The 25639-nt window shown below is 55.2% G+C and overlaps 1 protein-coding gene across 1 annotated transcript in view; it reads left to right on the forward strand.

The window, feature by feature from the left end:
- PLXNA1 (plexin A1) overlaps nt 1-24586 on the forward strand; it is a 55292-nt gene extending 30706 nt beyond the window's left edge. Inside the window, exons 21-32 of the mRNA XM_075550255.1 lie at nt 1913-2055; nt 3333-3589; nt 3891-3957; nt 17009-17155; nt 17267-17426; nt 17855-17958; nt 18269-18365; nt 18486-18676; nt 18845-19014; nt 19608-19820; nt 19907-20057; nt 21144-24586. Coding sequence (XP_075406370.1) covers nt 1913-2055; nt 3333-3589; nt 3891-3957; nt 17009-17155; nt 17267-17426; nt 17855-17958; nt 18269-18365; nt 18486-18676; nt 18845-19014; nt 19608-19820; nt 19907-20057; nt 21144-21239 — 1796 coding nt within the window. The 3' untranslated portion in view covers nt 21240-24586. The remainder of the gene's footprint in view (nt 1-1912; nt 2056-3332; nt 3590-3890; nt 3958-17008; nt 17156-17266; nt 17427-17854; nt 17959-18268; nt 18366-18485; nt 18677-18844; nt 19015-19607; nt 19821-19906; nt 20058-21143) is intronic.
- Nucleotides 24587-25639: the final 1053 nt, after the last annotated feature.

A 25639-nucleotide genomic window follows, 5' to 3' on the forward strand; every position in this document is an offset into this window, starting at 1 on the left:
GGCTCCCTGAAGGATGCTTGGTGGGCCCTTTGTCCAGGAGGCGGCTGGGCACAGCCTTTTTGCCTGAAACGAGGCTGGTGTGAGCACCAGGGATATGGCCCATGTGGCTGGGCAGCAAGGTTGACAGGCTTTGGTCAGGCGTGGTGCCAGCTGTCCTGCTTCAGCGAGTTGGACCCAGGGGCTCCCTCTGGGCTGTGCCAATCTCACCTCAGATGGGCTCTTCTGCAAGGCGACAGCTCATCAGCCTTGTGGGCCAGAGGGGCAACTCTTGCCCGGCCCAGTCAGCAGAGGACTGAATGGTGTGAACACAGCTTGGGGGAGTAGAGGAAGCAGGTGTGAGGCCAGGCAGCTGGGATCCTCGGCAGGCCAGGTGCAGACCTCAGTGGTCTGGGTGGAAGTGAGTCTGGGAGGTGCAATCCAGGGAACCAGGCTCCCACAGGGAGGCCCGCAGGGCCCATCCCCAGGCAGCTGGACCTGACCGTGGCTGTGGCACTGGAGTTCTGGGCGGTGCTGCTGACTAGGGTCGGGACAGTAGTATAGTCTGCTTAGAGTGGGGTGGTGGTGGCAGGGGACGGAGCTGTGCACTTGATGAGAAGGGATTGGTGCAGCAGTGTCAGGGTCCTGCCAGTTTGACTTCAAGTCCGATGCAAGACAGTCTGATGTGCAACTGGAAAAGCTGCCTGCTCCGGCCTGTTCTCTGGGCAGTGCATCTTGTGGGGGCACTTCGGGACCCCTGCAACTTCACAGCCTCTGACCCTTACCCAGGAGCTGAACAGTCATGACTGCTGGTGCTACGGCCAGTGGCCAAGGGCCAGTTGTCCCTGGGTCTCACAGATGTTGGCCCCTTCCACCTTACAGGTCTGGAGGCAGAGGCTGGGGGCCATCCCTGTCCTGGGTGAGGAAAAGGAGTCAAGTGGGGCCAGGCATGCCCTCGTCCTTGGTGACCTCACAGCCAATTGACTGGCATTATGCTGCTGTCAGGGCTGCCAGCAGAAAGCCCCAGGGGATCCAGGCTCTCCCAGCATGCCCAGTCTCTGAGCGCCGGGCCCAGGGATGCTTCACAGAGGCATGAGTGTTGGTTGACTTGTTGGCTGTCCTCGTCACACCAGGGTGGATGCAGAGCGCCTGGGTACAGACCCTGTGGGCCGGCTCTCCAGGATCCATGGTGGCTGGGCCGCTGAGGAGTCTGTCCCCCAAGGCTGCAGGCCCAACGGCCTGTATCAGTTGCCGCATGTGGTGGTCATCATGGCTGGCAGCGTGGCCTGGCAGGGCGGAGACAACCGAGTACTTAGCAGCGGTGCCAGGAGATGAAAGGCTCCGGCTTTTAATTAAACCTGCCAGACGTCTCCACAGAGCGGCCTGGCTCCTCTGGCTCCTGATCAGATAGCATGCTCCTCAGTGGCTGCAGGGCTGACACCTCACGGAAAGCTCCGCCTGGGCATGCTTGCCGGGCCTGGGAGCAGGCTGCCTGGGAGGGCCCAGGGCTCATGTCAGGTGTGCAGAGAAGCTGCAGGTTTGGGGATGGCCTCTGTAGCTGCTTGCTCAGGGCCTACTGTTCCCTGCTCCCATCTACGGGCGCCCCCTCCCTTCCCAGGCCACTGATGCACTAGGGTGTGCCGGGGAGGGGGCCCAGGGGAGGCAGGAGCGGCCGGCCACCTGTTACTGCTGGTGTGTGAGCTGCAGGAAGCTGACCCTGGGCCCAGCCTCCCAGCGAGTATGTTTCTCGTGGTAACCCAGGGAAGCAGAGGGCCATTGCCCATGTGCTCGAGAGCTGGGCACACGCAGCCCCAGAGAAGCGCAGAGGTGTCTCTGAGATCACACAGCCAGTGGCAGCCCAGCCAGAGCGCTCGTGGCTGGGCTGAGCGGGCTGGCTCACCAGGGTGTGCAGCTCTGACTGGTGTCTGGCCCACAGCCTTCGCAGAGCTGCAGACGGACATCCACGAGCTGACCAGTGACCTAGACGGCTCCGGCATCCCGTTCCTCGACTACCGAACCTATGCCATGCGAGTGCTCTTCCCCGGGATCGAGGACCACCCTGTACTCAAGGAGATGGAGGTGGGCTGCTGGATGCGTCTGCTCAAGGGCTCCTGGGGGTCCCAGGGGCAGGCTGAGCCTACAGGTGAGGGGAGAGCTAGAGGCAAGACCTAGACCAGCCAGGGCCTTGAGCCATGCGCCAGGGCAGAGCCGGTGGGTGCTGCTTCCAGGGGAAGCTGGTACCCAAGGACTGGCAGAAAGAGGGCCTGGCCCGGGGCAGGGCCAGCAGGGGTCATTTCTGCAGGCTTTTCCAGCCTGGCTCTGTGGGCTCTGTGGTTACTGGAGGCTTGGATCTGCCTGCTTCTGGTCTCTTGTGTCTTACCAGCAGCCCCTAGCCCTCTGTGGTGGGGCTGACTGTGTCAGGGACTGCTGGGCTCTGGGTCTAGGGGAGGAGGGTGGAGTGAGGCTGTTAGGGAGGTGGGATTTGTTCCGTGGACATGGGTAGTGCCACACCCCACGAGGGGTGCTGGCACAGGTCCCAGCAAGTCTGCGCTGGGTTTCTCACTCTGGTCTTATCGTTGCTGGGCTGCGCTCTCTGGCTGAGCACCTACAATCTGCACCCTTTGATGTCGAGGGCCTACTCCTGCGGGGCTCTGTGACCCGGGGAGTGCTCTTCCCAGATGAACCCAGGGCTTTTCTGGGGCTCAGTCCACGGCTCAGGCCCCCCTAGGTTCCTGGGAAGGGTGCTGGGGTGAAGTGTGTAGTCCGCACGTGGTACTTAACTGTCCTGTCAGCTCTCCGGTGCATTTCCCTATCTGCCTGTGCCTGCCTGTGGGTCTGATGGGGAACTCCCAGGCCGGGCAGCGTTGGTGTAGGTGAGAGGGGGCAGGTCTGAGACAGGTGTGCGTGTGCCCACTTATGGGCTGTGCAGCCCTGGTGGGCAGTCCCCTGCCTCTGTCTGAGAACGGAGTGGGAAGGTTGGTATGTGCGGCAGTGGCCGTGGTGAGAGCACTCTTGGCATAGGGCAGTGAGTGCCTCCGCCGGGAGGTGGGCTTCCTTGAGCTGGGGCAGGGCAGAGGATCTGGACCAGACCAGCAGAAGCAGCGCCTCCCGCTGACTTCTCCCTGCTGTGCTCGTCAGGAGGGTGAGCTGCCTGGCAGGGCTGTCTCAGCAGCTGGGAGCTTATCCTGCAGAAGGATGGTCCAGGCTCCGGGTCACTGTGCTCACACCACCCGGAGGCCGACCCTCTGGCCCTGCGCACCGGGCATCGGCTGGCCTGTGTACATGCTCCTTGACCCGGACTGTCTTCTGCCTCGCTTGGGGCTGACTCCGGGGTCTGAACGCTGATGCCTTCTCAGGTGCAGGCCAATGTGGAGAAGTCCCTGACACTGTTTGGGCAGCTGCTGACCAAGAAGCACTTCCTGCTGACCTTCATCCGCACGCTGGAGGCCCAGCGCAGCTTCTCCATGCGCGACCGCGGCAACGTGGCCTCGCTCATCATGACCGCGCTGCAGGGCGAGATGGAGTACGCCACGGGGGTGCTCAAGCAGCTGCTGTCGGACCTCATCGAGAAGAACCTGGAGAGCAAGAACCACCCCAAGCTGCTGCTGAGACGGTGAGTCGGAGCCTGCGGCCCTGGGGAGGGTGGGCAGGGGGGCAGCCGAGCCAGCGCTGCCGGGGCACGAGTGTTCACGCCGAGGACCAGCGCCCGCAGGTCCAGGGCCCCGAGGGCTCATGCCATGGCCCGGGGCTGGACACTCAGTGCTGCCCTGCATCCTCGTGGCCGCGCTCTGGCTCCAGAGCTTGCAAGCTGTAGCCTCTGTGCTGTGGAAACCCAGAAGCCATAGACAGGGAGGAGAGGAGTGGGTGAGGGGGCTGTACTGCAAGGCTTGACGGTGTCCTCCCCCCCCCCCCAGGACCGAGTCGGTGGCAGAGAAAATGCTGACCAACTGGTTCACCTTCCTTCTGTACAAGTTCCTCAAGGTAAGCCGAGGGCGTGGACAGGCCGAGATGGGTGATGTGTGGTGGGGGGGGACGCTCCCAGAGTAAGGGGTGTTGAGGACAGAGTGAGAGGTGCAGACAGCTGATGGAATCCCTGGGGGCCCAGTCTGAATTCCCCGAAGGGCATGTCCTTCCCCTCCCCCTTAATGTCCTCAAGGCATTCATTCTCACCAGCCGAGGCCTGGTGAGTACCTGGACCCCTGGGGGTAGCCTGGGGCACTGTGCCTGGCCCATGGTGGAGAAGAAGGGCCCCGTACAGGGCTGGGCCCGAGTCAGGGAGAGGCTCAGAGGGGCTTGTGTGAGCAAGCTGTTGTGGAAGGGGGGTGCCAGCCAGGGCTCAGGGAGAGGCTGCACAATGGCTGATCCATGAGCTGGATGTGGATGGGTCCAGGGCTGTTTGGTGTGGACTCCACGTAATGCTCATGGTGGTTGGCTGCCTGCCCTTCAAGCGCTTACTTAGAAAGCTCCAGGTCTCTGGAATCTTGTGCCCGGTCTGGAGGCTGGCATGGGAAACCTGTGTCTTTGTGAGGGGGCAGTGCTCAGCTTCAAGCCTGGTATTTGCTGCATGCTGTGGTCCTGGGTTTCTTTTGTTGGGTGGGGGGTGGGGGTGGGGGTGCCACTGGATTAGTGGAAGTGGGGGTTGGGTAACCCTTTGGTGGTGTGTAAATCTGGGGGGGCAGGGGCTGTGACTACATAACGGTGACCCCTCCCCAATCTCATATGCAAAGAGCAGGCTGCAGAGTGTGGCTTGGCAAAGGGGCACTGGGTAGCGGTGGTGCCCGAGAGTGGGATTGAGTGAGGTCTGCGGAGGGGAAGGCCGGAGCCAGGGAAGTGTCTCAGACATTGCGCACAGTGGGAGAAAGGCCCTGGAGAGGACCAGCAAGTGGCCGAGGGGAGTGAGCGGAGGCAGGAGGAAGTGAGGCACAAAGTGATCTTGCTACTCCCGGAGATGGTGTGTGAGTGACAGCTCCCCAATACGTGACAGTCCAGGTAAAGTTAGGTACCAGGGGCTTCAACAAGTTTATGGAGCAATTGAAGGAAAAAGTAATGGAATTTCCCCCACGAACGTCTGGAAGCCCCCACAGAGCTCACTACGTGCTTGTGAACTGTCTGTCGACCACAGGGCATGCCTGGAGGGGGCGCTGAGCTGCCCCAGTGTGGTGGGCCCCGCTGGCCCTGGACCTCCCTCCGGAGGACGGGGAGCAGTTAAGCAAGTTGGTGTTCTGTGATGTCAGGCCACTCTTGACCCTGCAGCTTGGCTGGAAGAGGCTCCCAGCACAGGGCCAGGGAGTGGGTTTTGCGATGTTTGGGGCCAAAGACTATTTGTATAGGTTTTAATGTATTTTCCTTTTAAATGTAAATTAGCTTCTTAAGGGCTGACTCTTTGCCGGTGAGTTTTTGAGTCTCCCTCCCGTAGAACTGTTCTTGCTGAGGCCAGCCCACAGTTTGAGACCCTAGTACCATTGAGTCAAAGTGCAGAATGTGGGGAATCTCAGTAGAAGACACAATAGTCTTCCTCTCCCTTTTCGTGACCAACAACCAGGCGGGCAGGGGAGGGTGTGTGTCAGAGGTATTCCAAGGCTGATGGTAGCAGGGGACATGAATCCAGAGGCTCTCTCCCATGTTTATCTTCAGCTCGCCCGATGATGTCTTTAGACCAGTTTCATTATGTCCCGTACCCAGAAGCCCATGAGACCTCTTTGCCCCTCCCTCTTTGGTTTACAAATACAAAGTTAATATGGCTCAAGTCTGTATCTTATTCAAAAACCCCTTCCTAAAACTGCTCTCACTGTGTGTGACAATTTCCTTTAAGATTTTAGTTTCTGATCAACCCTTAAAGTTTTCTTTACCGGGACATATACCATATTTTTAAAGCATGTGCGAGTTCTAAGTGTTTGCAAACCCCGCACGTGATTTTTATAAGTGCGCTCTCTCAATATTTTTTTATATGTTGCTGGCTTCTCGTTTTTTTTTTCTCCTGTACAACAGAGGATTTAGTCCTCTGGTCCTAGGAGCAGGTATGGGGAGGAGTGCGGAAGCCACGAGGGTGGCCTGAGTGGGCCAGAACAGTCAGTGTCCATTGGAAGAAGTGGGCCAGCATCAGAGTTCGGGCCTTGAAGCTCTGCTGCCCCATCCTCAGCGCACCCACTGGAGGCTTCAAGCAGGTGCACTCTCAGGCCATCTCAGCCGGGGAGTCTGGTCTCTCTCGTGCCACAGAGGAGGGCTGACCCAGCTGCTGGAGTGGGGACTCTGCCCAGGTCTGGCATGGGAGTGGGCAGGGAGAAACACAGGTGCCACCCTCTGAGGGGAGCGATACCGCTCTCAGAGTTGACCACTGGCCTTTTGATTTTCTTTCTAGATGCCGTTTTTAAACAATCCAATTGTTTCTCATTCTCTTCCTTCCAAACAGCATAGCTAGAAAAGTAGCCTATGCTCGTTGCAGCACAGCGCCGTGGGGTGAGGGGGAGAACCCCCTCCCCTCCCTTGGTCTGGAGGTCAATTACCGTCGGTGGATTGGGGTTTGTCTTTTCGGATTGCCTTTGAAACGGAAGCAAGTAGCTGCCGGCAGCGTCTGATTGAACATTAAGAAGAAATCACTGAGCTTTGCTTTCTCAGGGCAACGCTTGCCCCCATCTTCTGACTTGCTGATGCTCTGTCGTGGGGTGGGGGAACTGCTGCCCTGCAGGCGGCTGTCAGGAGGGTGCCGCCCCTACCAGGAGCTGCTCTCAGCACCCTCTGGTGCAGTGGGCTTTGTCTGCTGCGCTTAGCTAGGTAGAGTTCCAAAGGGGGATTGCAGATGACTGGGCACCTACTGCCATGATGTCTGGCTGCCAAACGGTTCTCCTAAAAAGGTTGTTCGTGTTTGTCTTCCTGCCAGCGGTGTATGTCATTTACCCACGCCTTTGGTAACAATTGCTAATCAATCTTTTTCATCTTGGCCAATTTGATAAGTGGGACTGGATAGCTTGTTGCTTTAATTTGCATTTCTTTGATAACCAGTTGGGCACCTTTCATCCGTTTGATTGGACAGCTATATTTCTTTGCTCATTTTCCTAGTGGCATAGCAGGAGTGCCGACAGGTCCAGCTGCCTGGATTACGAGGTTGACCTGAACCTGTGGCAGGCCTGTGAACCACGAGCTCCCTGAAGGATGCTTGGTGGGCCCTTTGTCCAGGGGCTGCTCACTGCAAGGTTAGCAGTTCAAAACGACCCGCTGCTCCATGGGGGAAAGATGAGGCTTTTTCCTCCAGGAAAGAGTTACACGTCTCAGAAAGTAACATGGGCAGTTCAACCCTGCCCTGTAAGCGGTGCTGTGAGCCAGGATCAGCTTGGTGGCATGGACGTTGTTTTGTTTTTAACGTTGTTCTTTCAGGATGGTGCAGCCGCAGAGGGTTTTGTTCTGTCGCACGTGGGACTGCTGTGAGTTGGTCCCAGCAACGGTGGGAGTTTTCTGTTTTTGTTTTTTTGTTTGTTTTAATATGAATCTTCAATCTTCTTGAGCTCCTGGGTTGGCTGAGAAAAAAGTTTTGTTGGTGTGTAGTGTGAGGCAGGGATCTGACTCAATGTTCCTCGTGGTGTCATGACATCATGCTGTTCTTCTGCCTGGAGAAGCAGCACTTTCCTCAGGCAATCCCAGCAGAGCCTGGCTGCAGGGAGCCAGTGGGCATGAGGCTGCCTAGCCTCCCTCATCACTGGGCCCAGTGCATTGCCTGGATTGGGCCCTTAGATTCTGGGCCTCTGGGCTCCAGGCTCCAGCATCTGGTGATGCCTGATAGAACACAGGGGTTAGGGTTAGGCTACCCCAGAGATGAAGGCTACGGGACAGGAGTGAACCACCCGGCCAGCCTGGAGCCTCTCCAACGAGGCTTTTGAGTCAAACAGATCTGGGTTGGATTCTTTTACTGCGCGGCTTTGGGCCAGTGAATCCACCTCCCTGAGTTAGGGAAATGTAGCTACCTGCCTTTGTATCTCCCGCCGCGTTTGGACAGGGTGCCTTCAAGCAGGTGCTTGGTCTTGTGAAATCCCAGAAGGCTGTTCGTTCTCTTCCTACCACGCTCTCTGTTTCTGGAAAAGGCCACTTTATTGGCTCCGTGCCTTCACCTGCACCCCCTCTTTCCTTTCTGGGCCCTGTCGGTGAAGCCCAGTTTGAAACCGAAGCCGCTTCTGTAGTTCAAGGTTTGGGGATGATCTATGCGTACGGCCGCCCCTTGGCAGCTGCCACTTTAGCTGCCGCGCATGCTGACAGGAGCCGGCAGCATCTGGTCACAGGGCAGAGCATCCCGCTGCTCCGAGCCGGCTGCGTTGCTTATTGCAGCTCATGGGCCGCAGAGGCACTGGCGTCCGTTTCAGTTGTACTCTTCTCCCTTCTGTAACCACTCAGACCAGTGTTTACGTCTGATGGATGGGCAAGGAAGTGGAAGGGCTTCCAGCCTGTGACCCTTCTTTTGTCCTTTCCCCGCGTTTTCTCTGCCCAGTGTAACACTCACCAAGAAAAAGATGGGGCGCGCAGTTGCGCAGCCCGCCTTGTTAGACCAGCGACGGCATCCCAGTAACCCCCTCCCCGCCCCCCAATATGGCTTTTCTTGTTCTTTTTTACCTTCTCCAATCCCTCCCTCCCACCATCGCCTTTCAAGTCCGCTGCTTTTGTTGTGAAAACCATTTTTCGTGGGTGCTTTTTTCCCCTTTCGCTTTATAATGTGTGCTGATGTGTTTACTTACCTACCTGAGACTGACTCACTCATGTAGCTGAGCGGCTTCATCTTCCAAATTCCTGCATCTCATGAGGTCGCGATTTCGTTCTTGTGATGCACAATGTTCCAGTGTGTGTACACACCTGAGTTTGTTGCCCCATTCCTCCACAGTGGGCTTTTGGCTGTTCCCAGTTTTGCTGCAGGAAACACGGGTGTGCGGGTGTGTGTGCTTTTGCTCTGTCCTGGGGGGCAGATACTGAGTAGAGAGATAGAGTCTTCAGATGCGTCTGGTCACATTCGCTTCAGGAAGCGCTGTACTGTTTTCTGTAGTGCCTGTGCCATTCTGCAAGCCCGCCGGCAGCGGAGAAGTGTTCCAGTCCCTCCACACCCTCTCCAGCACTTGCGATTTTTAGGTTTTGCGTTTGCTTCTCAGACATGTCTATGTGGGGTGGTATTTCGTCCTTGCTGTGATTTGCATTTCTCTCGCAGCTCATGATCAGGAGCATTTCTTCACAGGAGTGTGGCCACCTGTATGTCCTCCTCGGGGCATTGTCTGTCTCTTCATGTCTTCTGCCCGCTTTCGGATGGCACTGTTGGTGATTTTCTTACTAAGGTGTTGCGGCTATCTGTAGAATTTTGAGATGAGCCCTTTAGCTGGTAGATCATTGCGGAATACTTTTCTGTGGGCGCTCTTTTGTACCCTCTCGGTGAAGTCCTTGGAGGCACATAAATGTCATACTCTTAGGTCCCAGTGCTGTATTTTGTCTCCTGTGAGTGTTTTGCGTTCGCTTTCCTAGTGTATTTGTGCCTTGTATTAGGACCTTTAAATTTGCCCCTATTTTTTCCTCCTTACAACTAATGACAAGTGTTGATTGCTATGGTTCTTATATTTATGTCGTTAATTCATCATGAAGTTCGTATTTGTACAAGTTGGGAGGCGTGGTTCATCTTTTTGTAGGTGGCGGTCCAGCTTTGCCAGGAATATTTGTGGAAAAGACTCTCCCTGTTTAATGTGTTTTGGTCCTTTGTAAAAGAAAAAGCAGGTATCGGTAGCTACTCAGTTAGGTTTCTGTTCTGATCCATTGGTCTACATAGATATTGTTGTACTAATACTAGGCTGTTTTGATAACTTCTCTGTATATTGTGCTTTGAAATCATGGGGTGAGAGACTTACTACTTGTGTGCTTTAGTTGTGTTTATATAGCTTGGAGTTCTTTCCTGTCCTTATGAAGTTGGTGACTCGTTTTTCCATTTCTTTGAAGAATTGTGCTACGGTTTGGATCAGAATTGCCGTGAATTTTTAGGGTTCTTTCCGTAATATGGACATTTTCGCTATGTTGTCTTCTTATCCATGGGCTCTTGGAAGAGTAGAGGTTGGGCTGCAGTCCACAAGGTCAGCAGTTCAAAGCCACCAGTGCTCCTCGGGAGAAGGACGGACCTGCCTGCTCTTGTAAAGACTTACCGTCTCGGAAACTCACACGGGCAGTTCCATCCACCCTGTCCCTTAGGGTCGCTATGTGTCTGCAGTAACTTGATGGCAGTGTATTTGCTTTTTCAACTCATGACTAGGAAATATTTTTCCATTTATGCAAGTCTCTTGGCTTCTTGTAGAGATGTTGTATAATTTTCTTTAAAACTTTTGTTTCTCTGATTTATTCCCAAGTGTTTTATCTTTTGGGTAGTTATTGTAAATCGTACGGTTTTAATTTCCTTTCTGAGATTTTTTTCCCCTTAATATACAAGACTCGATTTGATTTTTGTATGTTGATCTTATACCCTGCTACGTTCCCACACATTTTGCTTAGTTCCAGCAATTTTTTAAATGGAATCTTCAGGGTTTTCATGGTGTCCACAAGGATAGTTTTGCATCTTCTTTGCCAGTTTGGATTATTTAAAGTCCTTTTAATGCCGTACAGCTCTGACTGAGATTTCCAGGACTAGTGAATCTGAGTGGCTCTCACTGGGGCCCTGCGTGGTTCCGGCTCAGAGAGGGGGTGCTCTCACTCGGTTTTCCCCATGGTTGAGCTCACATACATTGTTGATCTTACATACATTGTTAATCTTACATACATTGTTGATGTCACATACATTGTTGATCTCACATACATTGTTGATCTCACATACATTCTTGATCTCACATACATTGTTGATCTCACATACATTGTTGATCTCACATACATTCTTGATCTCACATACATTGTTGATGTTACATTGTTGATCTCACATACATTGTTGATCTTACATACATTGTCTTTATTATGTTGAAGGATTTCTTTTCTGGTTCAATTTTGTTGGGTGTTTGTCTCAAGAATGTATGTTGAATTGCATTGAATGCAGTATAGTAGCTTGTTCTGTATTCTAGAATCATTTGTGTGGAACAAGTGTGAATTCCTCTCTAAAGGTTTGGTAGAATTTCTCAGTAAAACCCTCTGGTCCTAGACTTTCTGATATTGGGAGATCTTTAATGACCACATCTATTTCTTTTCTTGTGTTATAGGCCTGTTAAAGTTTTCTACATCAATCTGTGTTAATTTAGGTAGGTACTGTGTTTCTAGAAATTTTCCCATCTCATCGAGGTTTTCCGATTTGTGGGAATACAGATTTTTCATACTATCACACAATGTGCCTTGTCGGGTTAGGCTGGTTCTGCTGTGATGTCACACATTTCATTTCTTGTTCATACGTGCTTTTTCTCCTCGTTAGCTTTGCCAGTGGAGCATCGCTTTTGTTAATTATTTAATTTTTTTCTTTTATTTTCCAATTCTTTTTTTTCCCCTGCTCTAATATTTATTGCTTCTTTTCTTCTGGTGGCTGAGGTTTTTTTTTCTTTTGTTGCTAGTCTTATTCTAATTGTTGTAGGTGTGTATCAATGATTTTAATTTTAGCTTTCTAACTTTCTTATGTGTGTGCTTGTTGCTATAAATTGCCTCTGACAACTGCTTTTGTTCTTATTTGTTTCAAAGAAATTTTTAATTTCATGTTGTGTTTCTTCAATTAAAAATAAGATGATGTTCACTTTCCATGTGATTGATTTTTTTCTTGGTGCGATCTTCATGTTGTTGATTTGTAATTTTATCGCATTGTGATTTGAAGAGAGTTTGTAGTATTTTGATATGTTTTCGTTTATTGATCTTGCTTCGTGGCCGAATGCATGGTCTAAACTGGAATGTGCTTCATGCGTTCTGGCAAAAATGAGTATCATCCTCTCGTTGTTTGAAGTGTTCTCTGTGTCTTAGAAAAAATGGAGTTGATTAATTGTGTTATTTAGTTCTTCTGTATCTTTGAGATTTTCTTTCCAGTTGATCTTTACTTGAAATGGATGTATAAAACCTCTCACTGTACGATGTGATTGCCCATGTTTCTCTTCAGCTCTATACCAGTTCAGTGTGCTCTGGGGGTCTCCCATTGGGTGCAGAGATGTCCGTCATGGCTGTGTCTTCTTTGATTATGGTTTTCATAATGGCTTCTGGTTTTTTCACTATTAAGTCAGAAATTAATATTGCTACTCTTGACTTCTTCTGGACTACCATTAGCTTGATATATATTTTTTACCCACACTTTGATTTTGTATGTTTTTGTCTATACATCTGAGATGTTTTTTGTAAGCAGCATATTTATGACTCATGGTTTCTTATAATACTGGCCTCTGTCTCTTAACTAGTGAGTTTTAGTGTAGTGTTTTAAGGTTGTGATTTATAGGTATGATTTTATTATATGTGTTTTTATGGCATTAACTGTGATGATTTCATTTTATTTGTGGATGGTTCATGTCAGTTTTTTCTTGTCTTACTGTTTAATAAAATTTTATGGTCTTTTTCTTTTTTTTGAGATTCTAGCATTTTATTAAGGTTCGTATTTTTTATTGTTTCCCAGTTAAGACAGTGGGTTGTCATTTGCACACTACTCAGTTTCTTCTTCCATTTGACTGTTTACTGTCAACTCCATTCCATTACTTTTGGTGTCTTCATTGCAGAATGTTACCTGTCGTTCCCTATTTGAACCGTGGGTTTGCTTCATGTTACGTGTCACTGAAGTAGAATGACTTTGGCTCGTGGTCTGTTGTGGATTCTGCATATCCAAAGCACTCCCTTTATTGTTTTTTTGTAAGACTGGTCTTGGTTTTTATAAATTCTGTAAGTTTCCCTTTGTCTGAAAATGTCTTAATTTCTCCCTTGTGTTTAAGGGGTAATTTTGCTGAATATAGGAATCTTGGTTGGCGGTTTTTACCTTTGAAGGTGTTTGTATATATTTATTCATTGCCCTTTGCCCACATGATTTCCATGGAAAAATCTGGGCTCATTCATAGTTTGCTGCTTTGATGGGTCATGATCCCTTTTCTCCATGTTGCTTGGGGCTCCTCTTCCTTTGATGTATTAGAAAGTTTGACTGCCATGTATCAAAGATGATTTTCTTTTTATTAACTCATTTTATTGGGGGCTCATACAACTCTTATCATAATCCATCCATACATCAATTTTATAAAGCACATTTGCACATTCATTACGCTCACCATTCTTAAAACATTTGCTCTCCACGTAAGCCCCTGGCATCAACTCCTCATTCCCCCCCCCACTCCCACCTCCCTCATGAACCCTTGATAATTTATAAATTATTATTTTGTCATATCTTGCCCTGCCCGACATCTCCCTTCACCCACTTTTCTGTTGTCTATCCCCCAGGGAGGAGGTTATATGTAGAACCTTGTAATCGGTTCCCCCTTTCCAACCCACCCTCCCTCTACCCTTCCAGTATCACCACTCTCATCACTGGTCCTGAAGGGGTCATCTGTCCTGGATTCCCTGTGTTTCCAGTTCCCATCTGTACCAGTGTACATCCTCTGGTCTAGCCAGACTTGCAGGTTAGAATTGGGATCATGATAGTGGGGAGGTGGAAGCATTTAGGAACTAGAGGAAAGTTGTATGATTCATAGTTGCTACCCTGCACCCTAACTGGCTTGTCTCCTCCCAGAGATGATTTTCTACTGGGTCAATTATGTTTGGGTCTGTGGGCTTCTTGGGTGTTTATTTTACTTTCTGTCATAAAGTTGGGGAAGTTCTCTTTTAATACAGTTTTTGGACTATTTCCTCTGTGTTACTTATTCTTTTTCCATTCTGGAATGTTTATCAAGCAAATTTTTCCTTCTGTTAGTGCCCCAGAGAATTCTTAAGTTTTCTTTAAAAAAAAAAAATCATTTTATTGAGAGCTCTTACAGTGCTCATTACAATCCATGCATCAGTTGTATCGGGCGTATTTGTCCATACGTTGCTATCATTCTTTTCTGGACAGTTGCTTTCTATTGAGCCCTTATTATCAGTCTCTCCCTGCCCCCACCCTCATGACCCCTTGATAGATTATAAATTATTATTTCCATGTCTCACACCGACCACTGTCTCCCTTCCCCCGTGGTTTCCATTCTTTCTCCTGGAGGGGTGTGTGTGGTTGTGTGCTGACCAGTTTCCCCTCCTTCCCCTCCTACCCCCCGTCACTGTCCCATCTGGTATCTCTCTTTCCATTCCTGCTCCTGGGTTGCACATGTCCTGAGCTCTTATCTCTTATCTACGGCTGTGTACATGTTTCGATCTAGGCCGAAGTGAGAGGCATCACTGGGGTCATGGTGGTGGGGGTGAGGAAGCCTCAAGGACCCAGAGGAATATTGTGTGTTTCATCAGCTTTACTGCACCCTCATTGACTCATCCCTTCCCTGGGACCCCTCTGTGGGGGATGTTCCATTGTCTACAGATGGGCTTTGGGTCTCTGCTCTGATCTCTCTTGTTCCTAACCATATGATTTTGTTTCCTTGATTGTTAAGGGTCTTCTGATGCCTGTTACCTGGTCCCGATGGCACCTCATGGTCGCACAGGCTGGTGTGCTTCCATGTGGGCTTGCTGTTTCTTGGCTGGATGGCCGCTTGTTTAACTTCAAGCCTTTAAGATCCCAGACATTGTATCTCTCAATAGCCGGGCACCATCTGCCTTCTTCACCACATTTGCTTATGTACCCATTTTGTCTTCTTGTGTTGGGAGGGTGAGCATCTCAGACTGCCAATTTGTTAGAACAGCGTGTTCTTGTGTTGAGGGAGGGTACGAGCAGGGGCCCCCAAATTTTCCTTTTTTGTTTTTGGTCTTTTTTTTTAATAGATCTTTTTGTATTGGGGCCTTGAGAGATTTCTTTTTGGGATGACTGATTCATGTCTCCATTGTTTTGAGTCTTTCGTCTAGTGTTTTTGAAGCTTTACCAGTTACAAGATTTTAATGTTTGCCTTCTGAACTCCTATTTTGGGATGTTGGGTTATGCCTAGATTTTTATTTGTCAAATTCCTCTTGTAATCCTCTCCTGAGTTCTATCTGCTTCAAGTGTTCTATTCGTTCATTTAAAGCAACTGAGGATCATTTCTCCAATCGCCCTCCCAGGAAGTTCTAAAGCTTTACCCTCATCCAAGACAGCCTCAGGATCTCTCTCTGCATGTGCTCCCCACTGCTGGGACATCTTTGCTTGTTTTCTCACGTGCACAGAGATTGGCAGTTGTTTCTGACACAAGATGTTTTTCCGCGAAGGCCAGCACTCTCCTCGCACTCTGGAATAGTCCGGCTGGCTGGGTCCCGTGCCAACAGCCTATTCTGAGCAGGGGCTGATGTCAGGAACAGCTAAACACTGCCCTTATCCCAGGTCCCGGCTTTGGGGCCGTTTCTGCATGTTTGGGGAAGTGTAGACCAATGACTGTCACGCAGGGTGCGAAGAAGACAAATATCCAGCCCACCAAGCTGTCTTTGCTAACTCTAAAGAATAGAGCAGGACCCATGGTCTCTTTAATTCCTTAGTTAATTAATTCTTTAAATTCATTCCCCCTGTGAGTTGACAAGTGGGTTATGTCTCTTTATACCCTTGGACCATGGGAAACTGAGGTTCAAATTCTTTCACACCATTTTTCCTTAAGTAGGTATACCTAGTCTTTCTCCTCCCCCCCTGCCCCCGAGGGTGGAGTCATCCCCAGTGTGCCGAGGACTGGGTGCTACTGCCCTCCGTGTGACCACGCCCACTCCCGAGATCTAGGTGGGTTTGGGGGTGAGCCCCCAGCCGGCTTACATCGGTCCAGTCTCACGGGACACACTGTGTGGGCTGCCTTTCTCAGCCTCAGGGCTGCTGGGAGCTGGTGGATTTTCTGGCCAAATTCAATCACAGTTGCCCCTGTCCAGCTCGGGCAGCTCATGCCCCTCCTCCAGTCTCCCACCCCCCACCCCAAGTGTGTTGGGGAAGAAATACCCCAAATTCTCTATGTTGTTAGTCCCAGGGCTGGTGCTGAGGACTGGGTGAAGAACCATGAATCAGCTCACCTTTCCCTCTCTCTCCCCATGGAGTCCTGGATCACTGTGGACAGAGGCAGCTCTGTGGGCGGCCTCTTCTGGCAGCCAAGAATCCCAGGTGTTTTGGGTTTATATTTTTGTTTGTTTCTTAAACTGGCTTCCATCGTCTGAATGACCAGACTGCTTCTGTACAGAGGAGCCCCAGTGGAGGAGTGGGTCCTGTGTTGGGCTGCGAACTGCAGGATCACCAGTTCCAACCAGCAGCCACTCCAAGGGGGAAGACGGCAGCTATCTCCTGTGTACGGAGCTGCCGTCTCAGAAGCTGCAGGACTCGCTCTACCCTGCCCTGCCCTCGAGGGTCACCAGGCGTCGGCATGGACCTCATAGCAGCGAGTTGGGGGGGTTGGAAGTAGTATGGGTTTCTGTTCTCTGGGTGAGGGTTAGAACTTGCATTTGGGGGACTTTGCTGCTCATTCTGCTTGGACAAGGTGTTACAGAGCTTTCCAGAAGGTAGTCAAATGTGTGGCTCCCCCGCAGGGTTGTTTGCCAGGGTCTGCTGCCCAGCTTGGCTGGGTATGCCTCTCAACCTGCCAGGTGGCCTGCCGAGGCTCTCCTGTGCCTGGGCCCTGGGGTCTCGTGCGGGCAGGAACCAGGGACACGGGTGACGCCAGGTCCAGTCCAGGGGAGCTCCGAGTGGGCAGCTCCGGAGCGTGTGGACTCTGATAGGGCCTGGGGAATCCTTTGGGCGGGACAGGTGGGCCTTCACCCACAGGCAGCTTCTGCTCTGGAGTGAGTGTGGGGCAGCAGCCCAAGCCTCCCGGTGAACGCGATCATTTCGGGCTGTGGCCAGGGCTGGGCAGTGCAGCAGAGCGGCTGGCCTGGGATGGCGTTTGTTCTGTTCGCCTGTCTCCAGTGTGTTCTGGAAGCAGCGTGGGCCTTTGCCTTGCTCCTCACGTCTGAGCGAGTGTTGGCACCCAGGACTGTGGAGGGGAGACCTAGGGGGCTGCCGTGAGGCCCAGCCTGACGCGCACCCTGCCCTCAGGAGTGCGCCGGGGAGCCGCTCTTCATGCTGTACTGCGCCATCAAGCAGCAGATGGAGAAGGGCCCCATCGACGCCATCACCGGCGAGGCCCGCTACTCGCTGAGCGAGGACAAGCTCATCCGCCAGCAGATCGACTACAAGACACTGGTGAGCGAGCGCCGCCACCGCCACGCCAGCCCCTCCCTCCTGCCCTGCAGCCGCGCCCCCCCCACCCTCTCCTCTGTGGGGCCTGATGGTGCTGCCTTACCCTGCCCGCAGACTCTCAACTGCGTGAACCCCGAGAACGAGAACGCGCCCGAGGTCCCCGTGAAGGGGCTGAACTGTGACACGGTGACGCAGGTGAAGGAGAAGCTGCTGGATGCTGTGTACAAGGGCGTGCCCTACTCCCAGCGACCCAAGGCCGGGGACATGGACCTGGGTGAGCCAGGCCAGGCGCGCCTGCGGGGAGGGGGGGGGCTGTGAGCGGACACCGCATGCTGAGCCAGTGGAGGCAGCGGAGCGAGGACTGGGAGGACAGGGCCGTCTGCAGCTAGCTAGAGGGGGGCTGAGGCAGCCGATGGGTGCTCCCAGGCGAGTGAGGGGCACTGTGGAGGGGCCATTCTCCCCTCCAGGGCGCTGGAGGGGGAGGGACCTGGAGCCCAGGGTAAACAGGACTGACGCCTGGGAAGCCAGGGAGACATGACCCTGGAGAGGGACCCTCAGAGGAGCTGGCTGGGAAGGGGGGAGAGGCCGCGGCATCACAGTGTGTGTGCTGCAGGGTGTGGGGCTTTTCAGAGGTGGGACTCCTGCCTCCTCCTTGCTCTGGTGCCAGAGGGCTCTCCGTCCCATTGTCCCCTCTCCCCGCAGAGTGGCGCCAGGGCCGGATGGCGAGGATCATCCTGCAGGATGAGGACGTCACCACCAAGATCGACAACGACTGGAAGAGGCTGAACACGCTGGCTCACTACCAGGTGACTGCCCTGCGGGCCGCCCAGCACTCTCCCCAGGGCCTCTCCTCCCCCGGGGACTCCGTAGTAAGGCCAAGGCCCGTATGAGCACCCTCCCCAGGTTTACAGCTGGCTTTCAGCTGGCCCGGAGTGGGGGCAGGGCCAGAAGTCAGGTGTCCTGGCGTCCTGTCCACACCCCGGAGGGGAAGCTGAGGCTCAGAGTAGTGCACGCCCTGCCGGTGTGGGATAGGAACCCAGGGAGACGTGGGGCGGCTCTGTCACCAGTCCCAGTCAGCGGGAAGCGTGGTGGCATCTCCCGGCCCTCTGCTCCCAGGTGACAGATGGGTCCTCGGTGGCGTTGGTGCCCAAGCAGACATCTGCCTACAACATCTCCAATTCGTCCACCTTCACCAAGTCCCTCAGCAGATACGGTGAGTGCTCATCAAGGCCTGTCACTTAGACACTGGGCCTTGGGAGGTGGCGCCCCTGGCATGGCCGGCGGGTTCCCGAGAGGGTGGGGTTGACAGGCGCTGACAGACGTGTGCCTGCAGAGAGCATGCTGCGTACGGCCAGCAGCCCCGACAGCCTGCGATCCCGCACGCCCATGATCACGCCTGACCTGGAGAGCGGCACCAAGCTCTGGCACCTGGTGAAGAACCACGACCACCTGGACCAGCGCGAGGGGGACCGGGGCAGCAAGATGGTTTCAGAGATCTACCTGACTCGGCTGCTGGCCACCAAGGTGGGCCCCGGGATCCAGCGGGGACACAGGGGCAAGACGGATACACTGGAGCTAAACCCATGGTCCTCACCCTCCCCCAGCCCCCCAGCACAGGGAGGTGGGACCCTAGGTGTGCAGGAAGGGGCCATGGCGTGATGGAGCCTGGAGCTGTGCTGCTTGCCACCCCAGGGCACGCTGCAGAAGTTTGTGGACGACTTGTTCGAGACCATCTTCAGCACGGCGCACCGAGGCAGCGCCCTGCCGCTGGCCATCAAGTACATGTTCGACTTCCTGGACGAGCAGGCTGACAAGCACCAGATCCACGACTCGGACGTGCGGCACACCTGGAAGAGCAACTGGTACACAGGGAGAGGGACGTGGGGCAGGTGACCCTGCCCTGTTCTCTGCAGGGGAGTGTGTCCTGAGCACAGGGTTCAGTAACACGCTCTCTGTGTGTGTAGGTGGCTGTGTTCCTGTTTTGTCATACGTGGTGTGTGCACGTAAGCACATGTCTCGTGAGCCTGGCCGTGCAGCGTGTGGCCTGGGGCATGTGGCTGTGTGTGTGAATGTGTGTGACCTCGTATATGTGCACACGTGTGGTGTGTGTGTGACTGGGCTGCCATGTGTGTGTGTCTGAGCATGCGTCCTGCCTTCTGGGTCATTGGTGAACTGAGAGGTTAGGACAGCCTCTCTCTGCCTGTCCAGCAAGAGACAGCCCCCAAGCCTCTGCTGTCACTCTTCGAGAATCCTTCCCAACTCTGGGCCACAGCTTCCTCATCTGCAGTGGCGGTAGAGTCAGTAAGGCCACTAGAATAACAGCTGACCCCTTCCCCACAATTTGAGTGGGACACTGAGGCCCAAGGGTGGATGCTCACACTGGTGAGGAGGCCTGCCTGGCGAGGGCTGGCCCAGGGGACATCCGATGACCCTGATCCCACTGCCCTGCCCGCAGTCTGCCCCTGCGCTTCTGGGTAAACGTGATCAAGAACCCGCAGTTCGTCTTCGACATCCACAAGAGCAGCATCACGGACGCCTGCCTCTCGGTGGTGGCGCAGACCTTCATGGACTCGTGCTCCACGTCCGAGCACAAGCTGGGCAAGGACTCTCCCTCCAACAAGCTGCTCTACGCCAAGGACATCCCCAACTACAAGAGCTGGGTGGAGAGGTGCGGGGGGGTGGAGCTGGGGCGGGACGGCCGGCAATGGAGTGGGCCGGTAAGCAGGCAGGGTCCAGACTGACTTCTGCCCACAGATACTATGCCGACATTGCCAAGATGCCGGCCATCAGCGACCAGGACATGAGTGCGTACCTGGCCGAGCAGTCACGGCTGCACCTGAGCCAGTTCAACAGCATGAGCGCCCTGCATGAGATCTACTCCTACATCACCAAGTACAAGGATGAGGTGAGCCTGGCTGGGGAGGTGGGGTGGGTGGGGCCTTGTGCAGGAAGTAGGCAACACTGGCCTCAGCCCCACCGGGTCTCGGGCCCTCTGCCGATTCCCATCTGTCTATGTGTCAGGGGTCCCTGGCTTTGACTGGGAAGGGGCTGTTCTGGTGGACCTGAAGGGGAGCTGACGGCACCCGCTGACTGCCGTGGCCCTACTTTTGGCCCAAGCATCTGGGAATCTTGGAGCTGCCTTGGGCGGAGGAGGGAGCGGGGGACTGCCGAGGGCAAGGCCTTCACTGGTTGACCAGGCTGTGGGGTGGGGGACATGGCAGCGCAGCCACAGGAAGCGAGTGCCCACAGCAGGGGCGGGCGGGGACAGGCTTAGGTGTCCACGGCCCCAACACTGCCAGATGCTGCAGGAGGCTGGCAATGGGAAAGGGGTGTCCCCGGGGCTGGGAGGAGGGCAAGATAGCGTGAAGAGCAGAGTCAAGGCGGGGTCTCAGCAGGGAGATATACCGGGATGCGGGTGAGGAGGCGCCCGTGGAGATCCTGGTGGTGACAGAGATGGCCCTAAGGAGGAAGTGAGCACAGGTGGCTGCCCAGCAACACATGGTTACTGGGTCTCCTTCCTCGGAGAAGCTAAGTGAGCCGCCAGCCAGCAGGAGCAGTGGCCCATCTGGGAGAAGCCCGCAGCCCACGGCATGAGAGCAAGAGCTTTGTGTGAGGAGAGGGAGGTGACCATTTGAAGTCCCAGAGCCTGAGGGCAGAGACCTTTGGGGGACATGGACTGACAGCTGACCTGGGTAGAGGCCTTGGCTCAAGACCTGAAAGCCATAAAGTCAGCCTTGGCCCGAGACCTGGAAGCATTCAAGCCATGGGGTGTGTCTGGGGGGGCCATGACTGTGCCCTTGGCACCAAGGGTGGGCTCAAGAGCAAGCCACCCACAGCACCCTGCCCTTGGGGTCATAGGCACTGTCTCAAGAGCAAGCCACCCACAGAACCCCACCCTTGGGGTCGTAGGCACTGTGCCCTTTAGAATATTGCCCGCCCCACGGGTGGCCCTGGACAGGCCCGTGACCCCCACCACCCCCCTGCCCCCCAGATCCTGGTGGCCCTGGAGAAGGACGAGCAGGCGAGGCGGCAGCGACTCCGGAGCAAGCTGGAGCAGGTGGTGGACACCATGTCCCTGAGCAGCTGAAGCAGTAGCCAACCCCTTTGCCTAAGGCAGGGACAGGCAGCGTGGAGCCGGCGGGCCAGGCCGGCGCTAGGAGGCCCCGTGGCGGCCGCTTGGCCCTTGTCTCGGGGGTTTCCAGTGGTGTCCAGAGCTGCAGGACCGTGGTATTCCGTGAAGCTGACTCCGTGTCTCCATGGACCAAGTCCTCCGACCTCCGCCCCACGTGGAGCCGGCTTCGTCTGGGTGGACGGACGTGCCTGTGTTTCTGCTTCTTGTCTGTGCACCAGGGAGGGGACGCAGACAGTGGGCTTGCTGCCCATTGGGCTTCGTGGGGAGTGGAGGAACATCGAGAGTGAGCGGCAAGGCAAGGGCCCCGCATTGCTTCGGAGGCGGTGGCACCCCCATGGGTGGAGCCTGGGGCCTGGCCGGATTGACACCTAGTGGAGGGAGAGAGAGGCTAAGGCCCTGGGCTGGGTCAGGATTAGACAGCACTGCTGGGCCCCCTCCCACCATCACCACCCCGATTCACCGCGTGCGTGCTCCCGCGGGTCAGGCCAGAGTGCTGTTCCCCTTCCCAGAGGTGCCCTCTAGCCTCCCCTCCTATGGAGGGGCCCTGCTGCCCTGGTGACCTCAGGCTGGGTTCCCGAGCTCCTGTCTGTCCTCAGGGCTGTGCCCCTGGAGGCCACCGCCCCGGGCTCCATCCAGGCCCCCTGTGTGCACGCTTGTTATTTATTGCTCCCAAGCCAGCCCCTAGCCGCCTGGGAGGGTGTGTGAGTCCTCCTTGGCCATTGAGCTCCCCGGGGCAGGGCCCCCTTGCTCACTGCTGTCCCCCTCCTTCCCCCCCTCTGTTGCCTCTGTCACTCACTTCCAACCTCCCCTGCTCCAGTGGCTTCCAGTCTGGCATGTCAGCAGAGCCCATCTCCTCAGTGGAGTGGGGGTGGGGGGGACATCTGGGGACAGTAGTTTTATTTTAACAGAGAAAGAAACCCTGCCGGATGCATGGTCCGGTGAGAAGGGCCAGGACCCTTGGCTGTGCCCTGGCCTGCGCCTCACTGGGCTGGAGCCCAGGAGCCAGTGAGTAGAGACTGCATACCAGCTTCTCCCCACCCTCTTCCCAGGGAGCAAGAATGGACCTGTTTTTAATGAAAGAAAGACCTGTAAATATATAGATATATATATATATTCACATGCGGCTCCCGCCTCTGCCTCCAGCCCCAGCGGAGGGTGTGTACGGTCTCTGGAGGAGGAAACGGTGACAGACCATCCAGAACGAGAACTTTAAAGGCAGTGGGAAGACTTACCAAACGGTCTGGGGAAATCAGAGCTGTCCCCATGGGTCCCCCCTGCCCCACGCCCGGACCACAGGGCGGCCGTGTGCCTGCCCCATTGGACTGAGCGGGTGGGGGGGGTCCTGCCTGCTGGCCCGGCTCTCGGGCGTGAGCCTGTGGGTGACTGCATGACTGTCCTAGCGTTTAGTCTGAGTTGATCTTTTTAAACCTGCAAGTGTCGGTACTAGAGGTTGTTAGACCTTTTTTTAATGGATTTTGGTTTTTTTAAATTAATGAATTAGTCACTTGTGACAGCAAACAAGCGGCCGCCCTTCTGAGTTCACTCCGATGGTACTAAAGACCCCACGGCTTTAAGGGACAGCTAACTGTGGCCGGGCCAGCCTGCCCTCGGCCCAGCCCAGCGGAAGATCACCCCCAGGCTGCCCCACGCAGCCCCTCCTGAGCTTGGGAGCTAGCGCTGACCTCGGGCCCACTGGAGCTGCCCCGCATGGAGGCCAGGCCGTGTGAAAGCAGCACCTGTCTTAGGAAGCCCCTGGAACTGGGGCGACATGGACTTCTGCTGCAGGCTGTAGCTCCCTGTCCCTGGGGCCCAGAGCAGAGCCAGGCTCCTGGTGACCAGACAGCCTGGGACTCAGTTTCTGCTCCTTTTGAGTTTCGCTGACGGCCTGTTGCTGGGGCCCCCTCCTTTTCCTGCTCTGATGCTCTCTAGGTAGGCCTGGGTCAGAGCGTCAGTTTCCCCTACAGGTCTTCCCTGGACACTGGCTTTGAACAAAGCCGCCTGTGCTTCCAGTGCCACCACGGTCAGGTCGGAGTTCCCCGGCGACCACCCTATCCAGAGCCCATCCCAAGCCCCCTCCCTGCCGAAGCTTCGCACTGAGGGGTGGGCATTCTGCCCAGCTGACCTTGTCTGCATGGGCCTCCCTGCAGTTGCCCCTCGGAACCGCGGGGCCCTGGAGCACACACCTGTGTCAAGTCGCAAGCACTTTAGCAATATCTGTTTACATGCGTTTAACAAGCCGATTCTGAACCGGCTGGCCGGCTCCCAGCTCAGCAGGCCCCAGGTCCCTCTCCAGCAGGCCCAGGGCCAGCTCTTCTCATTAGCCCCCACGGGGCTGTAAAGCCCCCACTCCACCCCCCATTTGCCTTGCTGTCTCTTTTGGGTGGACCTTCATTCAGTCCCAAGCCCTGGCCAGTGGCCTGGGAGAGGGTCCCGAGGGAGTGAGTAGGCTTGAGGCAGAGTGGTCAGCGGGGGGGGGGGGGGGGGTTGGTGAGGACCCTGCAGGCCCACTTCCCTGGGCCAGGCATGTGGAGTCTGGGTGACAGCGAGGTGCTTTTGAGGCAACACCCTGGCCCACCCAACACTGCTGCTACTGCCCGCCCTGCAAGAGGGCCCACTGGGTGTCGGTGTCTGTCTTGCCTGACCCCTTGCTTTCCTGGACCATGTTTCAGGGGTACCCCGAGGATAGCACACCCTAGGTTTGGGAACCTAAGGCCTCTCAGGAGGCCCTGATATACCTCGAGCTTGCCCTGCACCCCCGAGCCTGACCCGGGCTGCTGGCCCCTGCCATTCTCCAACCTTGACTCAGGGGCCAGGGCTGCCAAGGAGCAAGCTGGGGTGCCCAGTGGGCACTGCCTGGTGCCCCCCCCGCCGCCGCCCCTTCCCACCCCAACTCCGACGTGCTGGACGAGGGAACTGTTTCCACCAGGGAACCAAAGCATCCCTCACTGCCCTGCTGGCGTGACTTCCTGAGAGCCTGTCTGGTGGCCCTCCTGGCTTGGGGCACGATGGCTTAACGTCGTTGGTGCTACACAGCTAGAATAGATGTATTTAGAGAGGATTATTTTTAAGACAAAGCCCACAATTAGCTGTCCTTTAACGCCGAAGACCCTCACCCGCCAACAGAGCAGCCCGCCGGCCTCTGCTCTCTCAAACCAGGGGGTGGGGGTGGCAGCAGGGGCCCCGGCTGTGGGGGCTCTCCGCCTCAGAGGGTGTACATACACGGCGATTTCCTATTTTACTGTTCCTCAGCTTTAGTACTTGTAAATAGACACACGACGGAGAGATTAAACATTTTTGCTACAGTGCCTGGCTCTGGGCTTTTCCTTGGGGGGGGGGGTAGTGGTGGGTGTGTGTGTGACAGCCAGGTCCCTGTGCAAGAAGGCCCTGGAGAGCAGGCAGTCTGGTACATGAGGACTTGAGGCCAGCAGGTGTGGGCACACTTGGCACATGCCTCTGAGGGCAGGCCCTGAGGCTGTGGGAGTGGGGGAGTCGGGGATACCACTTCCTGAGATGTGGAGCTTCGGACTTTGCCACCCCCTCTCCCCAGAGCCCTGACAAGCCAACACCATGGGTCCCCAGGCCTCATTGTCTTGGAGAGCGCTCCGTCAGTGTGCGGACTGGCCACCTGCTGGGGCGTGGGCCTGCGGGGCATGCTTGGCCCAGGCTGTGTCAGAGGAAGAACCAAACACCTGTGTTGGGTCCCTCCCCAGAGATGCAGATGGGTTCTTGGCCACCCGGCCTGAGCTCTGGATGGCATCCTTGGAGGTGGAAGTCTGGCCCCTGAGGTGAAGGCACACGCACCTCCATCTGGGAGAGGACCACCTCCCCCCACCAAGGGGGTGCCCTGGGGCACCTGGGGACCTGGACAGCAGGGCAGTGTGACTTCCTTTCCCAGACTGGGTTGACGGGGCGGAGTTGGTGGGGAGCTTTCAGCCAGGAGCCTAGTGAGGGAGACTGGCCCGTTTCTTCCCAGAGTGCTTCCCAGCACAGACCCCTGGTCTCGGGTATTTGTATAAGGGCCACAAGTGACCCTGTGCCGTGGGCCTGCTGCTTCCAAAGCCACAGAGGAACCCCCCCTCCCCCCTTCCCGGAGGACAGACCTGGTGCTCAGAAGAGACCCTGAGGCGCATGGGATGCACTGTGGGCCTGGGCAGGCACTCAAGACTGACTGATGGTCTGACTGAGCAAGCAAGGGCTTAGCGCCATGAACCCCCATCAGCCTCAGTCAGGAGCATTCGGGGGGCGCAGCTGAAGGCTGAGCGGCTGTAGGCCTGCGGGTACCCCTAGGCAGAGGATACTCGGAGAGGGCCCCAGGGTCCCCGAGCACACAGGTTCCTCTCCACCTTTCCCTCAAA

Source organism: Tenrec ecaudatus, chromosome 5 (assembly GCF_050624435.1).
Source record: "Tenrec ecaudatus isolate mTenEca1 chromosome 5, mTenEca1.hap1, whole genome shotgun sequence".
Taxonomy (NCBI): domain Eukaryota; kingdom Metazoa; phylum Chordata; class Mammalia; order Afrosoricida; family Tenrecidae; genus Tenrec; species Tenrec ecaudatus.